Source organism: Dipodomys spectabilis, unplaced genomic scaffold (assembly GCF_019054845.1).
Source record: "Dipodomys spectabilis isolate Male_0828 unplaced genomic scaffold, ASM1905484v1 ptg000108l, whole genome shotgun sequence".
Lineage (NCBI taxonomy): Eukaryota > Metazoa > Chordata > Mammalia > Rodentia > Heteromyidae > Dipodomys > Dipodomys spectabilis.
The window spans coordinates 20586364-20607459 of NW_024870785.1; the positions used below are offsets into that span (position 1 = coordinate 20586364).

General features: G+C 50.0%; 1 protein-coding gene and 1 pseudogene across 2 annotated transcripts in view; both read right to left on the reverse strand.

The window, feature by feature from the left end:
• Positions 1-435: 435 nt before the first annotated feature.
• LOC122114716 lies at positions 436-532 on the reverse strand (annotated as a pseudogene).
• Positions 533-8524: 7992 nt separating this feature from the next.
• Positions 8525-21096, reverse strand: part of Smad6 (SMAD family member 6) — a 75815-nt gene continuing 63243 nt past the window's right edge. For both annotated transcript variants that reach the window (XM_042687675.1, XM_042687674.1), the window contains one exon: positions 8525-9341. In XM_042687675.1, coding sequence (XP_042543609.1) covers positions 8806-9341 — 536 coding nt within the window. In that variant the 3' untranslated portion in view covers positions 8525-8805. The remainder of the gene's footprint in view (positions 9342-21096) is intronic.

A 21096-nucleotide genomic window follows, 5' to 3' on the forward strand; every position in this document is an offset into this window, starting at 1 on the left:
ATGTGCTATGTGTTTCAATTTAATAGAAGCCAATATAATAGGGGGCCAGCAGGGGCCTCCGGGGGCCCATCTCTACCCCCACACACAGTAGGGCCACACAGCCTGCCCTAATGGCCAGACCCTCCACTAGGACAGGATGGAGAAGGAGCTGGACAAAGGCCTCTAGCCCTGACCCTGGAGGCCCTGAGACAGCCCAGGGGCAGATCTGGTTAAGAGTTCTCGAGAGGGGAAAAGAGAGAGAAAGAAAGAAAGAGAAAGAAATGAAAACCACTCTTTTTTCCAAAGCAGGCCTGTGGTGTGTGGGTCTGAGGAGGGGGCTGTGGGGACTGAGTCACTTTCCTGTCTGCTGCTGGGGTGGGAGGGCCTTTGCCAGGGGTTGTGGGACAAAGATGGCTGAGTGTATCACTTATGTGTGCTGAAAGGGTCCCTTTAAAAAAAAAAATGGAACACTTCACGAATTTGCGTGTCATCCTTGCTCAGGGGCCATGCTAATCTTGTCTGTATTGTTCCAAGTGTAGTATATGTGCTGTACTGAAAGGGTCCCTTTACAGAGGGCCATGGGGCAGTCCCTGGCATAGCAGCAGGCATCTGCTTTGGCCCCAAAGCCTTTGTGGGCTGTCCACCCAAGCTCAGAGTAGTGAAGGCCAGGCGTGGGGGAGGGGACAGCCAGGGACAGGAAGCACACTCAGAGATGGAAGAGATGGTCCAATCCAGCATCCCTGCCTCAGGCCAGGAAGCCCAGGTAGAAGCCGGAAATATCACTGCACAGCTAAGGCTGAAATCCAGTTTGAATGAGATCTGAGCCCTGGAGGGCTGTGACTTGTGCAAGGCTACCACAGCTCTGTGTGTCTGTGTGTGTGTGTGTGTGTGTGTGTGTGTTCAAACCTGGGGTTTGAACTTAGGGCCTGGGCACTGTCCCTCAGCTTTTTGTTCAAGGTTAGTGCTCTATCATTTGAGCTACAGCTCTACTTCTGGCTCTGTGTGTGTGTGTGTGTGTGTGTGTGTGTGTGTGTGTGTGTGTGTGTGTGGCAGAGGGGAGGTTTAATTGGAGATAAGAGTCTTATAGACTTTTCTGTCCAGGCTGGCTTTGAACTGTGATCTTCAGATCTTAGCCTCTTAAGTAGCTGGGATGACAGGTATGAGTCACCAGCGCCCAGCTGAACTAATGTTTTTACTTTAGTTATTTTTCAGCTGTTGTACTTTTCCCATAGGGCTGGCCTCAAACCTATGCTGGGATTAGCCAGTCATACTTTTTTTTTGGTCGGTCATGGGACTTGAACTCTAGGCTTGCACACAGTCCCTGTGCTCTTCAGCTCAAGGCCAGTGTTCTACCACTTGAGCCACAGTGCCACTTCCGGTTTTCTAGTGGTTTATTGGAGATAAGAGTCTCACAGACTTTCCTGTCCAGGCTGGCTTTGAACCGCGATCCTCAGATCTCAGCCTCCTGAGTAGCTAAGATTACAGGCGTGAGCCACCGGCGCCCAGCCCAGTCATACTTTTAATCTATATCTACTGAGCACTTGCCATGGTACCCTGTAGTGATGTCAGCCTCCCCTTGGGGGGACAGAAATGTCCACGAGCACACTTCAAAACCATCGCATGCAAGTCAGGCACCCATGGCTTACACCTGTAATCCTAGGTACTCAGGAGGCTGAGATCTGAGGATCGTGTTTCAAAGTCTGGGCAGGAAAGTCCATGAGACTCTTTTCTCAATTAACCACCAAAAAGCTGGAAGGAGAGCTGTGACTCAAGTGTTAGAGTGCTAGCCTTGAGCAAAAAAGCTCAGGGACTGTGTGCAAGCTCAGAGTTCAAGCCCCAGAACTGTCAATGAAATAAAAACAAAAATAAATAAAATGAATAGAAGCTGTGTGCTGGTGACTCATGCCTGTAATCCTAGCTACTTAGGAGGCTGAGATCTGAGAATCTCCATTCAAACAATTTAATGGGGTTGGTGGCTTAGTCTACATCCCTGGGCTAAGAACAAGATTGATCATCTGGTACTTGAGGCCTTTATTTAATTATTAACGGATTTAATGGTACTGGGTATTGAACCCAGGGCCTTGTTTATACTAGGCAAATGCTCTATCACTGAGCCACATCCCAACCAATTGTAACTCTTGTAGCTCAAAGGGCTACAAGGGCTTTGGGGATTCAAAGGTATCCACACTTCTCTGTGTGGCTTCTCCCATCAGGAGAATCTCAGGCACGGACAGCCATTCATTCCTTGCCAGTCAGTGAGAGGTAAGAAGCCATGACAGCAATAGCTTGCTTGTGGTGGCCTCGAGGGTAGGGTCCATTCCGTTCCCCCACTCTGTGCCATCCTCAAGTCCCATTGGCTGAGCCTGCCTTCCCGCCCTCCACCGATAAGATGGTGATTGACAGCCTGTCTCCAGGGGAGCAACAAGCATGGTGGTTCCTCACGGCTTGACCTAGCTGTCCACCCAAAGCCCTAGCATAGAGAGCCATCATGCTTGATACTTTTGATGTAGGGCTATGTGGACACAGCAGCCACACACACACCGCTTTCTGGTAAGGGACCATGGGGTTTATACACACAAGCTAAATTGGGCCAGACTGGAAGACAGTGGCAACTTTTTATTTTTTGGTTGTAGGGCTTGAACTCTGGGCCTGGGCGCTGTCCCTCAGCTCTTCAGCTCAAGGCAAGCAATCTACCACTTGAGCCACAGCGCCACTTCCGGTTTTCTGGTGGTTTATTGGAGATAAGAGTTTCACGGACTTTCCTGCCTGGGCTGGCTTTGAACTATGATCCTCAGATCTCAGTCTCTTGAGTAGCTAGGTTTACAGGCGTGAGCCAACGCTGCCCAGCAGTGGCAACTTTTGAAAGCAGGTCACCTTCATCTGGACACCTGCTCCTCCTCCCATCCCCGACTATATTTATTAGTTTGGGGTTTTTTTGTTTGTGTTTGTTTTGAGACCAGAACTTGAACTCAGTATGGTATTTTCACTGGCTGGCTCTCTACCACTTGAGCCATGCGTCCAACTCCTACTATATTCTCCCCACACACACCCCTCTCCCCTCAGATATAGGACTGGAACTCAGGGCCTGGAAATGGGTACTCATCGGCCTCCAGAGTAGCTAGGATTACAGTTTTGAGTCACCAGTGACCAGCTTTTACCATATCCTTTAATGCTGTGTGGTCTCAATACAAGGACTCTGTGGTCTCTTGATTTTTCCAGACAGGTGAACTGAAGGCAATAATTGATCTAGATTGAGCTGCTAAAATTATGACTCAAACTGATGTAATACAAACCCAATAGGGAGCTGGGTGCTGGTGGCTCATGCCTGTAATCCTAGCTACTCAGGAGGCTGAGATGTGAGGATCATGGTTTAAAGCCAGCCCAGGCAGGGAAGTCCATGAGACTCTTATCTCCAAGTAACCACCAGAAAACTGGAAGTGGTATTGTGGCTCAAATGGTAGAACACTTATCTTCAGCTGAAGAGCTCAGGGACAGTGCCCAGCCCCAGGCCCAGAGTTCAAGCCTCACAACCACCACCACCAAAAAAAAAAAAAAGAACCCAACAGGAGTCAGTTCTTCTACCTGTGTGCAGGAATTGCTGGGTGTTTTGTGTCAGACCAAAATTCCTTTCTGTTCCATTATAGCTGCCTGGATGCACTGTCAAAAACAAAAAAGAAAGCCCGTGCTAGCGGCTCATGCCACTCATCTCAAAAGTCTGAGAGCTGAGGATCAAGGTTCAAAGCCAGCTTGTGTGGGGAAAGTATGAAACTCTAAAAACAAAAAATCTGGGAGTTGTGACTCAGGTGATAAAGTGCTAGCCTTGAGGGAAAAAAGCTAAGAGACAGCACCCAGGCCTTGACTTCAAGCTGCAGTGCTAACGCAACAGAAAACAACGGAACCCAGATGTGGTAGATAGGAATCATGGTGGACCCTAAGAGGGCTAAGCAATGAAATTTTTCTTCTCGAGCATGATGTGGCCCGCCTCCCACCTTCCAAACGTCTGGCGATCCTTCTGGTTCCTGCGTCAGCATGAGTAGTAAGTGGCCATCTTGCCACTCTCTCCGGAAAGAGTGTTTCTTGCCTCCTACCAGGGATCTCATGCTCATTGATCTCAGAGCAGAAGAATCAAGGCTGACCACTGTCTAGGACGGAGGAATTAAGAGCACAGTAGGATGCTGTTTGGGCAGCTGACTTTGAGCTAACTTTCCCGCACTCAGCCTGCCGCCATCTCCACCCACTTCCTTCTCTTTGAGGAAGAGGAGCAATAGAGTCATATCGTGTGTGTGTGTGTGTGTGTGTGTGTGTGTGTGTGTGTGTGTGTGTGCATGTGTGTGCATGTGTGCCAGTCCTGGGGCTTGAACTCAGGATCAGGGTCAGGGCATTGTCTCTGGGCTTTTTTGGCTCATGGCTAGACTTCTACAAGAGTGAAAAATTAGCCACAATATTATATAGTTCCTCCTAATGAGATGGAATCTTCCAGCTGTGTGTGTGCATCGTGTGTGCACAGGCATCTGTGCCAGTCCTGAGGCTTGAATTCAGGGACTGGGTGCTGTCCCTGAGCTTTCTTTTTTTTTTTTTGGTCCGGTCGTGGAGCTTGAACTCTGGGCCTGGGCGCTGTCCCTCAGCTCTTCAGCTTAAGGCGAGCGCTCTACCACTTGAGCCACAGCTCCACTTCCAGTTTTTTAGTGGTTTATTGGAGACAAGAGTCTCACGGACTTCCCTGCCCCGGCTGGCTTTGAACCGAGATTCTCAGATCTCAACCTCCTGAGTAGTTGGAGCTTTCTTGCTCAAGAATAGTGCTCTAGCCAGGCACCGGTGGCTCACGCCTGTAATCCTAGCTATTCAGGAGGCCGAGATCTGAGAATGGCAGTTCAAAGCCAACCTGGTCAGGAAAGTCCATGAGACTCATCTCCAATAAACCACTAGAAAACCGGAACTGGCGCTGTGGCTCAAGCGGTAGTGCGCTGGTCTTGAGCTGAAGAGCTGAGGGGCAGCGCCCAGGCCCAGAGTTCAAGCTCCACAACTGACAAAAAAAAAAAAAAATAGTGCTCTACCACTTGAGCCACTGTTCCACTTCCAAGTGTTTGGTGGTTGAGACATAAAACTCTCAAGGATCTTCTTGCCTGGGCTGCCTTTGAACTGTAATCCTCAGATCTTATTCTCTTGAGTAGCTGGGATTTCAGGCATGAGCCACCAGTGGTCAGCAGAACCTGTGTTCTCAACTATCCAATGGACTTCCTGCACCTTCCCCTCCTCCTCTTCGCCGCACCGGCCTTCCCCCCCCCCCCCCCCACCTCCCTGCCAGGCCTCCTGAGTGAGGAGAATAAGGCCACAGAGTCCCTGAATCTGGGGGAGGGTTGAGTGTTCCCAGGGGCCTGGAGAAACCAGCTGGGGGCTGTCAGGGAGATCCATGACACTAATAAATACACCCTCTGGATGCCTGCACCGTTCCTTAGAGTTTATACAACTCGCCCACAACCATTACCTCTGTGACCCTTTTTTCCACAAACATCCGGGAGTCTGTCCTCTGTGCCGGGCACTGGGCTGGCCCAGGGCCATGAGCACTTGTGGGTCATGAGGGATCATGGTGGCTTGACTTCTTGTTTTGTGCTCATACTGGGACTTGAACTTGGGGCCTGGTCATTGTCTCTTAGATCTTTTCACTCAAGACTAGTGCTCGACTACTTGATCCACAGCGCCACTTGCAGCTTTTTTGCTGGTTCATTAGAGATAAGAGTCTCACGGACTTTCCTGTCCAAACTGGCTTTGAACCATGAGCCTTAGCTCTCAGTCTTGAGTAGCTAGGATTACAAGTGTGAGCTACTAGCGTCCAGCATGGTGGTTAAGAGTTGGGATGGTGAGCTGGTATGTGTGTGTGTATGTGTGTGTGTTAAGGAGACTGCAGACCAGTGTGAGACCACTGTCATCCTGAGTCTGTCTGGAGGGACAGGCATCCATGAGATGTCACTGGAAATAGTCCACTTGCTTTCTCTAACTGAAGTTCATTTACTCAAATCTGCCAAATTTGAGCCTTCAGAAAATTGCTGGTCCCTAAACCACCTTGTTGGGCTACCACAAAAAAAGAGCTTTGCCAGGTGCTGGTGGCTCAGGCCTTGTAATCCTAGCTACTCAGGAGGCTGAGATCTGAAGATTGCAGTTCAAAGCCAGCCCAGGCAGAAAAGTCCATTGAGACTTTCATCTCCAGTTAACCAGCAAAAAACGTGAGTGGAGTTGTGGCTGAAATGGCAGAGTGCCAGCCTTGAGGAAAAAATCCAAGCAAGAGTGTGAGGTCCTGAGTTCAAGCCCTAATACGGACACACACACACACACAAAGTTTTTAATGCATGACAGTTCTGAGTAATTAAGTAACTTGCCCAAGTCACACAGCTGGTTAAATGGCAGTGGCTCAAAGTGGTAGAGTGCTAGCCTTGAGCAAAAGAGCTCAGGGACACTACCCAGGCTCAGAGTACAAGCCCTGCGACCAACAGGAAAAAAATAAAAATAAAAGTCAAGGAAAACCAGGTGCCAGTTGCTTACTCCTGAAATCCTAGCTACTCAGGAAGCTGAGATCTAAGGACAGAGCTTCAAAGGATGCCCAGGTAGGAACCTCTGTGAGACTCTTTATCTCCAATTAACCAGCAAAAAGCCAGATGTGGAGCTGAGGTTCAAGTGGTAGGTCATTAGCCTAGAGTGAAAAACATACATGAGAACATGAGGGTCTGAGTTCAAATCTCAGTACCTGCTTGGGTGTTTGGGTGTATGTACATACACAGAGATAGGCAATGGGGAACCAAGGATGGGGATAGGGTGTAGATGGAGAGGAAAATGTGGGGATTAACATCCTGTCAAACCTAGTCAACTCCAGGACCCCTTTTCCCCCTATCCAAATTTGGGTTTGGTGACAAGAAGTCCAACCTATCTGTCTACCTGTCTCTAGAGCCACCCACCACTCTGCAAGGACCTATGACCTGGTTTGGGAAATATCTCCTTCCCGCTAGCCACCACCACCAGCACCACCAGCACCACCACCACCACCTCCTCCTCCTCCTCCTCCTCCTCTTGTGCCAGCAGGAGAGCTTGAACTCAGAGCCCTAGGTGGTGTCTCTGAGCTATTTTTCTCAAGGCTAGAGCCTCACCACTTGAGCCCCAGCTCTACTTCTATTTCTGGTTTTTTGTTGGTTCCCTGGAGTTAAGAGTCTCATGGACTTTCCTGCTTGGGCTGGCTTTGAACCACAATCCTCATACCTCAGCCTCCTGAGTAGCTAGGGTTACAGGTGTGAGCTATAAGCACAGGGCAGAGTATTCAACTTTAGGAACAGGGTCGGGCTTCTGGGAGGATGAATGACAAATGGCGGTTTAGAGACTCTAGCTAATTGCAGGAATAAAGCCATATTGTTAGACCAGTGTTTTCTCTAGATTAAAAGAATTTTTTGTTTGCCGGTCCTGGGCCTTGAACTTTGGGCCTGGGCACTGTCCCTAAGCTCCTTTTCCTCAAGGCTAGTGATACCGCTTGAGCCATAGCACTGGCTTTGAACTGAGATATCCTCAGATCTCAGCCTCCTGAGTAGCTAGGATTACAGGGGTGACCTACCAGCACCCAGCTAGAATATCCTTTTCTTTTTTAAGGGAGGGTGGGGGAACTCATTAGCTAAATAGCAAAGAAGAATGATACATGGCATGAGTGCTTTCTTGAGAGATTTATATCAACATGCAGTGCTTGCTCTAGAAAGTCCTGTGTAGCATCTCTGTGTAATAAACGATCCACACACCAAGCTTAAAACAAACATCACTCAACAGCATCCCTCAACTCCCACAATCCCTGTACATCAGGCATTGGGAGGGCCTGTGACCACCATCCCTTGTGAAGGTCTGGTCTGGCTGTGTATAGGCCTGTAGTTATCACAGGCCCGCTGGGTCTTAGGGATCTACTCTGAGCCCATAGCTGGCGACTGGCAGAAGGCCCTGTTTCCTTTCATGGAGTTTCTCCAGACACAGCGTCCCTGAAGCCAAGCAGGGCACAGGTGGCTGAAGTCCATAATCCCTGCTACTCAGGAGGCTGAGATCTGAGGATCTGAACTTGAACCTGGGGCCTTTGCGTTTGTTTCCCTCTCCATAAATATTGAAGTCAAGTTGCAGAGTCCTGGATGGGTCAGGTGAGGCCCACCAAATCACTCAAATGCTCTTCTATGTGAAAAGAGGAGTTTGGAAAACAAAAACAAAACACTATAATGAGAATACTTTATCCCCAAGAGTGACTGACATTATTTTTTTTGTTTGTTTGTTTTTGGGGGGAGTCAGTTGTGGGGCTTGCACTCTGGGCCTGGGCGCTGTCCCTCAGCTATTCAGCTCAAGGTGAGTGCTCTACCCACTTCCATTTTTCTGGTGGTTTATTGGAGATAGGAGTCTCATGGACTTCTTGCCCAGGTTGGCTTTGAACTGCGATCCTCAGATCTCAGCCTCCTGAGCAGCTATAATTACAGGCATGAGCCACTGGCACCCGGCTGGTGTATCCCTTTCTTAAACAAACAAAACGAAGACAACGAAGGAAGAAAAGAAAGAAAATATATCTGTATTGAGAGAATGATAAGCCAAAGTGCGTCTTTCTGGTTTTGTCCATATATACACATTGCACCATACATAAATAATTACATTGTAAAAATGACTCCATAATTACAAGTATAATATATCTTTCCATATAATATATAAAACTTTATATTAAATCTAGGTAGATGATATGGGGTAGGGGTGAGGGGTTCGTCCATGGGGCACCCCTGGGTCTGGAAGTTGGGGGACGGTGGTGGTGGTGGCGGCGGCAGGCAGCTCGCTCTATCTGTGATTGTGGAGAAGGACTTCCAGCCAGCAGGGACACGAGGTGATGAACTGTCTTGAGTAGCAGGGTCCCCAGCCCTTGGCGAAGCTGATACGGGCACTGTGGGGATCATAGGGGCCATCAGTGGACTCGAACTCAGCGCGCAGCACCCCGGAGCGCTCAAAGTCAAACACCTTGATGGAATAGCCTGGCGGTACCTTGCGCACAACCAGGGTGCGGCCTCCGGGTGCGTCCAACGTTGGGGAGTTGACAAAGATGGGGTGCTCGCCCCGATTGTAGGCCCACACACCATCGGGCTCCTTGCTGAGCACGATGCCAAAGCCGATCTTGCTGCGGGTGCGGCGCACGGCCTCGCTGCGCTGCTCCAGGTTGAGCTGGCCCAGGCAGAAGCCGCTGCCCTGAGGTAGGTCGTAGAAGATGCTCACGGCCTGCTCACACACGGCGTAGAGACGGCCCACCCGCGTCCGGTGCTCCCAGTACGCCACGCTGCACCAGTGGCTCGGCTTGCTGGCATCTGGAGACATGCTGGCGTCTGCAGGGCAGGTGGAAAAAGTGAGCACAGGTAAGTCAGGTCGCTGGGGATTGGGACAACCTTGGGACCAAGATTTGCAACTAGCTGAGTGCTTGTGGCTCACACCTATAATCCTAGCTATTAGAAGGCTGAGATCAGAGGACTGAAGTTCCAAGCCAGCTCATGCACCAAAGTTCCTGAGACTCTTATTATCTCCAATGAACCACCAGAAAATTGGAAGTGGTCCTGAGGCTCAAAGTGGTAGAGTGCTAACCTTGAGCAAAAGAGCTCAGGGACAGTGCCCAGGCCTTGAATTCAAGCCCCACGACCAATAACACAAAAAGTGATTCATACCTGTAATCCTAGCTACTCAGGAGGTTGGAGACAGTGGTTTGAAGCCAGCCAGGGCAAAAAAGTCCCTGGGAGACTCTTATCTCCAATTAATCACCCAAAAAGCAGAAGTGGTACTATAGCTCAAAGTGGCAGAATGCACTAGTCTTAAGCATAAAAGCTCAGGGACAGTGCCAGGTCCTGAGTTCAAGCTCCATGACTGACCTAAAAAAAAGATTTGCAACTGTGTGCAAATACTTGCTCTGGGTCAGTTTATCCTCCAGAGAGTTAGCACACAATGGGGGCATTGGAAGACACCTCCTTTTTTTATTTCTCCTCCCCAATCCCTAAACATCCATGCAAAGCAAAAACCAAGATGTGCATGGATCTGAGGTGCAGACATGAACCACATTGGATATAAATAAGCACTGAAATATCAGCAGGACAGGTAAGCACACAGGCTAGGCTACCTCCTAATCTGTCTGGAGCTGTAGCATCTGGGTATGATGGCGTATACCTGGAGTTCAACTACTAGGGAGTCTGAGACAGGAGGTGCTCAAGACCAGCCAAGGCAACATAGTTAAGATCCCATCTCTGAAGAAAGAAAGAGAGAGAGAGAGAGAGAGAGAGAGAGAAAGAAAGCAAACAAGCAAGCTGTGCTGGTGGCTCACACTTGTAATCCTAGTTATTAAAGAAGCTGAGATCTGAGGATCTCAATTCTGAGCCAGCCTGGGCAAGAAAGTTCATGAGACTCTATATCTCCAATGAGCCACCAAAAAATTGGAAGTGGAGGTGTGCTCAAGTGATAGAGCACCAGCCTTGAGCAAGAAATCTATGAACAGCATCTAGGCCCTGAGTTAAAACCACAGTATCTGCACACATGCGCACACATACACGTGTACACACACACTATAGCTACCCCACTCTACCTGAGCTGATTTCTGGCAGCAAATAGGTTTTCCAGGAACTACAGACACCCTGTAGGTAAGCAGCTGAGGGTCCCACAGTATTCTGAAAATAAAATAAAATCCCTGCTTCTCTAAGGAGGTGGGTCTTGCGAGCTCTAAGGTTTGTGTGTTGCTCCTCTTTGGGCCAAGGTTTCCCCACTGTATGGCAAAGGAGTGGCCCAGTCATTTCCGAAATGCCATCCCAATTCCATCTTGGATCATCTCTGCATGCCTGGAGACCGTGCGCCCTGATCTTGTTCGGGGCTGGCCTTTCAGACACAGAAGACTGTGATACCCGATCTTCCCTTTGGGCTCCTGTGATTTTGAGGGGCAGATGGGCAGGCATCAGTGGGGTGACTTCCCCACTTACCTTGGGAGAGGGGGGCACCCAGGAAGGCATGAGCTGGGAGCCTGGTGAGAACTTAACACTCCAGCTACCTCAAGAGAAATGAACGGCAGGCCCAGCTAAGCGGAGGGAGACACTTCATTCATGTCAGCCTGGGAAGCCAGCCCTAGGCCTTTAGCCCTGTCCCACTTCAAAGCCAAGAGCAGCAATGGGCAGGGCCCAGGCCCCAGGAATGCACCCTCGCGCTCTGCTTGGCATTGAGATGGCAGAGATCTGCTGGGGAAATCATTCCTCCTCACACCAAGCCCCTATCATTTGCATCCCGGACTTCACTCCAGCCCTTAGGTTCCAGTGAGTAGACAGGGGAGAAAGTAAGATGTCCTGCTCCCTGCCCAAGATGGGCATTTACCGCCTAGCCACCGGGCGCTGGGCCAGTCCCAGCTCCATCCTGAGCTCCAATAGACTGTCTATCTGGCACACACCTGGGAGACCTGAGGCCAGGAGAGCAGGGCCAGCCCAGCACTGCTCAGCCTGGCCCGAAGTTCTTTAGCATGCCAGGCTCAGTACTCAGAGTGAGGATACTGGCGACAGGATGGGAACAGGTATCAGTGGGTGCTGTCTGTAAGCTGGGCACTTTCTCGTACAGCTCAATTCAGAGGTAAGGAAACTGAAGCCCATGGCACATACTAGAGAATGAGGAAAACCCCGGGTCCAAGAATATCAGACAAGTGTATTACCACTGAGCTACCTTCAGCCCATACCTCTTTCTTTTCTTTCTTTCTTCCTTCCTTCCTTCCTTTCTTTACTGAGGCTTGATCCCACCCACCCCCACCCCCCTGCCCTGGTTGTGGGTCCTGAACTCTCGGCCTGGGCACTGTCCCACAGCTCTTCACCTCAAGACTAGTGCTCTACCACTTGAGCCACAGCGCCACTTCTGCCCTTTTCTGCTTATGTGGTGCTGAGGAATCAAATCCAGGGCCTCATGCATGCAAGGCAAGTGCTCGACCACTGATTCACCTTCCCAGCCCCCTGAAAATTTTTTTTTTTTTTTTGGTCGGTTGTGGGGCTTGAACTCTGGGCCTGGGCGCTGTCCCTCAGCTCTTCAGCTCAAGGCGAGCGCTCTACCACTTGAGCCACAGTGCCACTTCCGGTTTTCTGGTGGTTTATTGGAGATAGGAGTCTCACGGTCTCTCCTGCCCGGGCTGGCTTTGAACCGCGATCCTCAGATCTCAGCCTCCTGAGTAGCTAGGATTACAGGCATGAGCCACCAGCGCCCGGCATCCCCTGAAATTTCTTGTGTGTTTTGCTCAAGCATAGTGCTGTACCACTTGAGCCATAGCTCCACTTCAGCTTTTTGGTGGTTAATTGGAGATAAGGACTTTGCTGCCCATGCCGATTCAAACAGTGATTCTCAGGTCTCAGCCTCTTAAGTAGCTAGGATTTCAGGCGTGAGTTACCAGCACCTGGCAAGCTTTGTGATCTTGCTTGCTTGCACTCAAGGCTGGTGCTCTACCACTTGAGTCACACCTCCACTTCCAGAGTTTTGCTGGTTAATTGGAGATACGTGTCTCATGAATTTGTTGCCTGGGCTGGCTTTGAACCAGAGTCTTCAGATCTCAGCCTTCCTTGATGAGCTAGGATTACAGTTGTGAGCCACCAGCATCTAATGAGGCAATGTTATTGTCTCCTTTGCCTTTCACAGGCAAAGAATCCTTTGGCAAAGGCCTTTCCAAACTCTAAAGCACCCTATCTACCTTCTAGCTTGGTACCTGCAGTGACAAGAGCTTATGAAGTGAAGGATGGAGTCAGTGGAACAAGCCCTGGTGGCGTGTGCCTGTAGTCCTAGCTACTCAGGAGGACTGAGATCTGAGCATCTTTGTTCCAAGTCAGACCAAGCAGGGAAGTCTATAAGATTCTTGTTTCCAATTAACTACCAGGGCTGCGAAGATGGCTCAGTGGTAGAGCGCTTGCCTTGCATGCATGAGGCCCTGGGTTCTATTTCCTCAGCACCACATAAGCAGAAAAAGCCGGAAGTGGCGCTGTGGCTCAAGTGGTAGAGTGCTCGCCTTGAGCTGAAGAGCTGAGGGAAAGCGCCCAGGCCCAGAGTTCAGGCCCCACAACCAACAAAAACAAAACAAAACAAAAAGTAACTACCAAAAGGCCAGAAGTGGAGGTGTGGCTCAAATGGTAGAGCACCAGCTTTGAGCACAAAAGCCAAGAAAGAGTATGAAGGCCTTGAATTCAAGTCCAGTATTGGCACATTGTCATGCATGTGCCCGCACACACACACACACACACACACACACACACACACACACACACACACACACACACACACAGAGGCATGTCCACTTGGATTTTCTAATTGTGGCCACGCTCTCTGTAACACAGCACTGAAGGAGGAAAGCGGCATCTCTGAGTCCCTGAATCCACAGACACCCCCACCCCGCCACCCCGCTACCCTACGTTACGTCTCTCCTGTACAGCCCAGGTGGCAATCTGTATGCAAGGGGACAGTCTCTCATAGAAGGATCGTTTCCTCCTCAGGGCTCCAAGGCTGAGGTCCCGCCATCTCCCACAGCCATCAGCCTAATTAAGAACCAGCTCTTTAATTGCAGATAAATACTGGGGAGTCAGACTTGAGTGAACAACATCAAAGATGACCGAGCCCTGACCGAAACTCCCGCACACAAACCTCTGCTCAGGGTCTGGCCTAGTTCCCAGCCACACTCTGGGTCCTGCCTGAAACTTCAGCAGGATGGGGGGTGGGGAGGAGAGGCGCTGGGTCTGGGAAGTCAAGAAGTCCTGCCTTCCAGGCTGGCCTGCAGGTCACCTCGAACTCAGGGTTTGGGCACTATCGCTGAGCTTCTTTTGCTCAAGGCTAGCACTCTACCACTTTTGAACCACAGTGCCACTTCTGGCTTTTTCTGTTCATGTGGTACTGAGGAACTGAACCCAGAGCTTCATGAGTGTTAGGCAAGCACTCTACCACTAAGTACATTCCCAGCCCAGCTTACTGCTACTTAATGGGAGATAAGTCTCAAGGATTTTCCTGCCAGGGCTGGTTTGGAACTGTGAGCCTCAGATCTCTGTCTCTTGAATAACTAGGATCATAGGTGTGAACCACCAGGAATGAAGGAGACAGATTTCTTAGCAGCAAAAGCTTTGGAAGGCGACAAAGAGCACAGATGGGAAAGGCTGGGTATGGTTCAGAGGTAGCATGCTAGCTTAGCATGTTCAAAGCCCTGGGTTCCATCCTGGGATGGGGTAGAGAGACAAGAGATCAGAACAGTGAGCATCCTGGGTAGCAGAAACGCATAAGTGATCAAAACATGCTGGATAGGGTGGCTTATACCTGTAATCCTGGCTACTTGGGAGACAAGAGATCTCAGTTTGAGATGTGTGTTTGGCAGGGTGCGGGGAAGGGAGTTGGTTTGAGAAACTTTGTCTCAACCGCTGAGCACAGAGGTGTATGTCTATCATCCCAGCAATCCCAGGAAGCACAAAAAAGGAGGAGATCAAAGATTGGACAGGAAGGGAGACCTTAATCTCAAAAAAAAAAAAAAATAACAAAAAAAACAAAAACAACACAGGACTGGAAAAGTAGCTCAGTGGTAGAGCACTTGCCTTGCATGCATGAGGCCCTGGGTTTGATTCCTCAACACCATTATAAGCAGAAAAAGCTAGAAGTGGTGCTGTGGCTCGAATGGTAAAGCGCTTGCCTTGAGCTGAAGAGCTGAGGGACAGCGCCTAGGCCCAGAGTTCAAGCCCCACACTGGACCAAAAAAAAAAAAAAAATCCCAACACGAAAAGGCAGCCTGGCTCAAGTGACAGAAAAGCTTGAGACCCTGCATTCAAACTGTAGTTCTGAAAAAATAAATACATAATTAGGACCGCCATCACTCAGTGGTGTATTTCACTATAGGTACGCTAACTTTGAAACAATAAGAAAGAAATGGGCAATTAGGTGTCACTTGGTCCCACAGTTGCTGCAATACGCCTCCAGGTGGCCCGTATTACCTCCCAGAAGCACCCACATTCCTGCCACCAGAGGGTGGTAGCTGTCCACCCAGGATAACCCCAACAAAGGCCTCCTTCCTGCACAGAGGGGCCCAACAAGGCTAGTGTGCCCTCCTCCTGGCCTCTCCTCCCAGCCAGGGTGCCCAGAGCCCAACATGTAATTTTGTGGGGGTGCTGTCCCCCCTCCCCGCAAAGCCCCGGGAGCTGGCTGCAGCCTGGGGGAGTCAGGGAGAACTGAAATCCCAAGAAAAGCCTTAAACTTCTCTGAATCAGCAGTTTTCTGTCAAAACAAAGGGCAGGATAATTCCTGCGCCCCTCCTCCTGAGCACAATAACCCCCTCCCCCTTCCCCGCCCTCCCTGCAACTTGTTTTGCTGGGCCTCCCTTAGCCTTTTGGCCAAACCACCCTGGGCCTGGTCATGCCCCGTAGGACCCAGAGACGCCTTAAGACACAAAGGCTTAAACAGCATTCAGCAAAGGCTGGCTGGGCCCTGAGCCCTTCAGAGTCTCTGGGGCTGGCTTGCTGCCCATCACCCTCTTTCTCTTTGTTGGGCCTTACACTCAAAAAGTGCCACAGCATTCTCGGGCTGGCTGGACCTGTTCAGCCACCCAGCAGTGAGCTGGAGACCAGACCCAAGGGGCCAGCCCCCCAGAGACAGAGAGTCAAGAGAAATATGGGCTTTCAGACCAGAAAGGTGAAGCCACTTTCTCAAGGCCACTCAGCACACTCAGACTGGGCTGGAGAGGAGCTTATTAGCACTTGCTGAAAGTGTCCCTCCTGGTCCTGGGGGTTGAATTCAGGGCCTTGTGCACCGTCCCTTAGCTTTTTCACTCAAGGCTAATGCTCTACCACCTGAGCCACAGCTCTACTTCTGGATTTCAGTGTTTAATTGGAGATCAGAGTCTTAAAGACTTTTCTGCCTGGGCTTGGCTTCAAACCTCGAACCTCAGATCCTCTTGAGTAGCTAGGATTACAGGCGTGAGCATTCGTGCCTGAGTTGCTCTTAACAGTTTTCACAGAGCTACGCTGAGCCTCTCTGCTCCTGGAAAACTCCTTTCTTCAGTCCCATGACATGCCTGTGGCTTCAAGTTTCCCCTATCCAACTGGAGGCTTGTCCTTTGTGGCTCCCAGGCCTGGTCCTGCATCTGGTTAACCTCCGAGCCCCCCCTCCCCACCCCCTTTAAAACCTGGTTTGCTAAATAGTTTCTGTTATCAAACTTCCACTTAACTCTCCTTTTGTCCTTTCAGGCTACAGAAATGGCTGCAAGTTTTGCAGCCAGTCTAGGGCGGCCTTGTTAATTACAGGGCTTGCTTCTTGTGGTGGGGAGGGGAAGGCCAGCCCGGGCGAGGATGGAATGCACGCAGCCCGTGCGAACAAACGGATCGGTTGGTCATTAAGAGCGAGCCTCAACAGCTTAACGTGAGCTGAACGCCATCCAGAAGTGGCCCAGAGGGACAGGAGTGCCCCCCTCCCTGCCCCCATTTGCTCCCGCCCACCTCTGCAGCCCCCACCGCACAGCCCAGCACCTTTGGCTCCTGGAGGAAGCCAGGCTTCCAAGAGGAAGTTCCTCATCGGTCATTATATCATGGGCGGTCTTGGCCACCGAGGCTGCCACCTAGCTCAGGGGAGCAACTGATCTAGGGCCGGGGACTGTCTGAGGGTGACCATCGTTTGGGGGAGCTGCATTGATGGGGACATGGATGGGGGCAGGAAGGGGAAGAGAAAAGCTTGGGAGCATGCAGTCCATATGGGTAATGAGAGGTGAGTCCAGAAGCAAAGCTTCCTATGCGAGAACTCCAGCTCTGTCTTCTCACCCGCTACAAAATCCTTTCCCTGTCCTGGGCCTCAGTTTTCCAAACTATAAAAATGGGGGGGCGATGCAATGAGTGGTTATTTCATCAAGGCATCGGGATCAATTAGTACATCAAATGATGTAGGGCTGGAAACAAGTCACCCCATAACTTGACAGCTACCCTTATCTAGTGACACCATGCAGTCTTCATTTATTTATTATTGTGGATTAGTACTGGGGCTTGAACTCAGGGCCTTGGCACTGTCTCTGAGCTTCATTAGCTCAAGACTAGTGCTCTACCACTTGAGCCACAGCACCACTGCAGGCTTTTTTTTTTCTTTTTATGTGGTACTGAGGGATTGAACCTAGGCCTTCATGCATGCTAGGCAAGCACTCTACCACAGAGCCACAGTCCCAGCCCTTGAACTACACTCTACTTCTGGCTTTTTGGTAGTTAATTGGAGATAAAAAGCCTCTCACACTTGCCTGCCCAGGCTGGTTTTGAACTGTAATCCTCAGAGCTCATTTTCCAGAGTAGCTAAGATTACAGAGTCAATGACAGAGTCAGCAGCAACCCCACTGCTATCTGGCTCTAACATAGAACAAATTTCACCCAGGCCCTCAGATGCAGGTCTCTCCCAAGGCCTACCAGCCCAACCACTCCAGACAGCAGGACAGCTGGGGCCCTGAGGCTTCGGCTTCTTTCACATCCCTCCAATCTGCCTTACACCTGGAACAGCCAGCGCCTGCCAATAAGGTAGCCAGGTTGACTTGGGACCCAGGCAAAAGGTCCATAGCTTCTGATGTGCACCCATGATAGAGCTGCAGGACTCTAAACAGCCACAGAGAGAGAGGCTCAAACACCAAAGACACCCCAGTACCCGACAGCCTACAAAGAGAAGAGCACCTAGCACACTGGGCAGGAGGTCGATCGTCAGGTGGGAGAAGGCAGGAGAGAAGGGTAGGGAAAGGTAAGCTGGGCAAGGAAGAGAAAAAGCAAGCTAAGCAGCTTTAGGAAATCAGTCCAGGTTTAGAGGAGGGGGTGGGGAGGGGAGGAACAGTTTCCAAAACAAAAGGCTGTGAACTTTGTTCCCATTCCAAGGCCTCTTTTTGTCTTATCCCAGTCAGATGTTTGGGTATGTTTGTTTGTTTTCTTACTCGGAGACCACCAGGAGGGGGGGAAGCCTAACTTTCTCAAAGACTCCTATTTGAGCGGCTCATGCCTGTAATCCTAGCTACTCAAGAGGCTGATGTCTGAGGATGGAGTTCGAAGCCAGCTCAGGCAGGAAAGTCTATGAGACTCTTACGTCCATGCACCAGCAAAAAGCCAAAAAAAAAAGTAAGACAAAACTTTTTTTTTTAAAGCCGGGTGTGGTGGCTCACGCCTATAATCCTAGCTATTCAGGAGGCTGAGATCTGAGGATCCCAGTTCAAAGCTGTTAGAAGAGAAGGAACCTCCAAATCCTATGTCATGGCTATATTGCCGTTAGAAGTGAATGCTCAGTAAACTGAGACCTTTTGCTGGTCTTCAGGTTCTTTGTTCCTCCATCAGGCTAAGCCTGGTTTTCTTTTCTTTTCTTTTTTGGGGGGGTCCGGTCGTGGGGCCTGAACTCTGGGCCTGGGCGCTGTCCCTCAGCTCTTCAGCTCAAGGCTAGCGCTCTACCACTTGAGCCACAGCGCCACTTCCGGCTTTTTTCTTTTTGCTTATGTGATGCTGAGGACTCGAACCCAGGGCCTCAGACATGCAAGGCAAGCGCTCTACCACTGAGCCACCTTCCCAGCCCTAAGCCTGGTTTTCATCCCACGTTTTGAGTGCCCATGTTCACAGACTCAACCGACCACAGAGGGGCCTTGGGGGTTTTGATGGGGACAGCCCAAGTAAGGGGTTCAGGGAAGCTCATATAGGGGAAAAGCACTTGCTTCAAGTCCCCACACTGCCTTCACCTCAGCTGAATCAAGGACAGTTCCATTTTTCTTTTATTTCCCAAAAGCAATCTTGAGTTTTACTTCCTTAGACATTGACCCAACATAAAGCTTTATATAAAAGCCACAAAGATCTAAGAGCTGCTTGCCACCAGGCCATCTTGGTTCTCAGGGACAGAAACTCACCTCTGCTGGCCTGACCCCTGTTGCTTTGTCCTCCCCGGCCCCCCAGGTCCATGTCTCTCTGCCCCAAGGGGCCCCAGATGCCCCAGACGCACAGGAAGTGACCAGTGACCATATCTCAAGTGCCATTATTATAAATACCAAGATGGTTGAAACAAAGCTTAAAGTGGGGGGCACTTCTGAGCAAGCCCGGGATATCAGTGCACACTGAACCCACAGGGAGCTGTGCTGCTGCTTGATGCTGGCTGTCTCGGAGAACACCCAGTTTAGAAAGCTGAGGGGTCAGTGAGAGGGTTAAAGAACTAGGGGAAATTTCCCAAAATACGTTCTTGAAAAAGGCACAGAGGCTTGTGCCAGAGACTCAACGCTTGTAAGTCTGCTTGTAAGCTGCTCAGGAAGATCTGGAGGATTGTGGTTCAAAGCCAGCCTGCAGAAAAGAAAAATGTTCTCAGGGTTCCATTTCCAAAATAACTAACACAAAGCCAGGCTGGAGGCACGGCCCAGGTAGTACAGCACTAGCCAAGCAAGTAAGCCAAACGAGCAAATGTGAGGCACTGAGCTCAAACAATAGTACCTGGAAAAAAACAACAACAAAAAGAAAAAAGAGCCTGGAGTTGGAGTCTCATGCCTGTAATCCTAGCTACTCAGAAGGCTGAGGTTGCTTAGCCCAGAGGCCAAAAGGAACAGAAAGTGTGGCTTTCATGGAGGAGCCAAAGAATGAAGTGGCAGAGCTGGTTTTCCTCCTCACAAAACTCTCAAAAGCAAGCTTCACGGAGCACCAGTGGCACATGCCTATGTAATCCTAGCTGCTCAGGAGGCAGAGATCTGAAAATCATAGTTCAAAGCCAGCCCAGGCAGATCAAGCTAAGAGACTTATCTCCAATAGACCAGCAAAACAAAACAAACCTGGAAGCAGAGACTTGGTTCAAATGGTAGAGTGTCAGTTTTGAGAACAGCTGAGAGAAGGTTCAGAATTCAAGTCATCCCTTCACTGCCCAGGGTCACTGATCCTTAGATATGCTTGCTGGAGGATGCTTGCAAGTCAAATACACCTGCCTTGATTTACTAAAGATGCAGTTTGGGCTAAACACCCAAACAATGCCAGAGATGGGGCACTCCATTTTAAAATAGTTCTTCCATGAAGTCCTTGCCTTTAAAAATATACTTTTGTAACAACGATACATGATCCACGCCTCTTGGTGAATGCAGACTCTAGCATGCTAGATTTTCTTCAAGCCAGCATTGCCTGAATCATTCTTATGTAGTTTTTCTGGAACAAACAGGAGTGCTTTGTAATAAGCAAAAAGCTAATATTGACTGGAGAGATCATTAATCCACAATTAAATACTAGTATTTGCTGTAGAGAATGCAGTAACATGAGATTTCAACGTTCCCTTTAAAAAGGCTGCAAAAGTGACCTGTCTACCTGTCTACTGTTTGTGGCAGGACTACTGGGCAGGTGACCCAACACTGCTGGGCACTGGGCATGCCCAGACTCCATGCTCCCTGGACAGGCCTGGCATGTATGGTGCACAGGTCGGAGGGAGCCAATCAATTCCTCACTTATACCAGCGAAGTCCATAGTGGACCCTCTCCCCCCCTTACCCCCCCCTCCCCACATCCCCACATCTAGCTTTCAGGGCAGGAGGAATCTGAGGTTATAGACTATAAGGCTCAGAAGCCAGGTGACCATGGCTCATTCCTGTAATCTTAGCTATTCAGGAGGCTGAGATCTGAGGACTAAGGTTCAAAGCCAGCCCGGGCAGGAAAGTCTGTGAGACTCTTATCTCCAATTAACCACCAGAAAATAGGAAGTGGCACTGTGGCTCCAGTGGAAAAGAGCTGAAGGACAACGCGGAGGCCCAGAGGTCAAGCCCCCTGCCCCCCCACAAAGCTCCTAGTACATACACATGCATGTGCACATATGTACATACACACACACACACACACACACCAGGTGGAGGGTGGCATCTGTCTTGCTTTCACAATCTAGTTAATAACCTTGACTTCTTTTTTTTGCTGGTCTTGAGGCTTAAACTCAGGGTCTGGGCCCTGTCCCTGAACTTCATTTGCTCAAGATGAGCATTCTACCACTTGAGCCACTTCCAGTTTTTTCTGGGTAATTGAAACCAGGGCTTCATGCGTGCTAGGCAAGCACTCTACCACTAAGCCACATTCCCAGCCCAAACAACCTTGACTTCTAAAGGCAGGCCTAAGGAGATGGCAGGCAGACT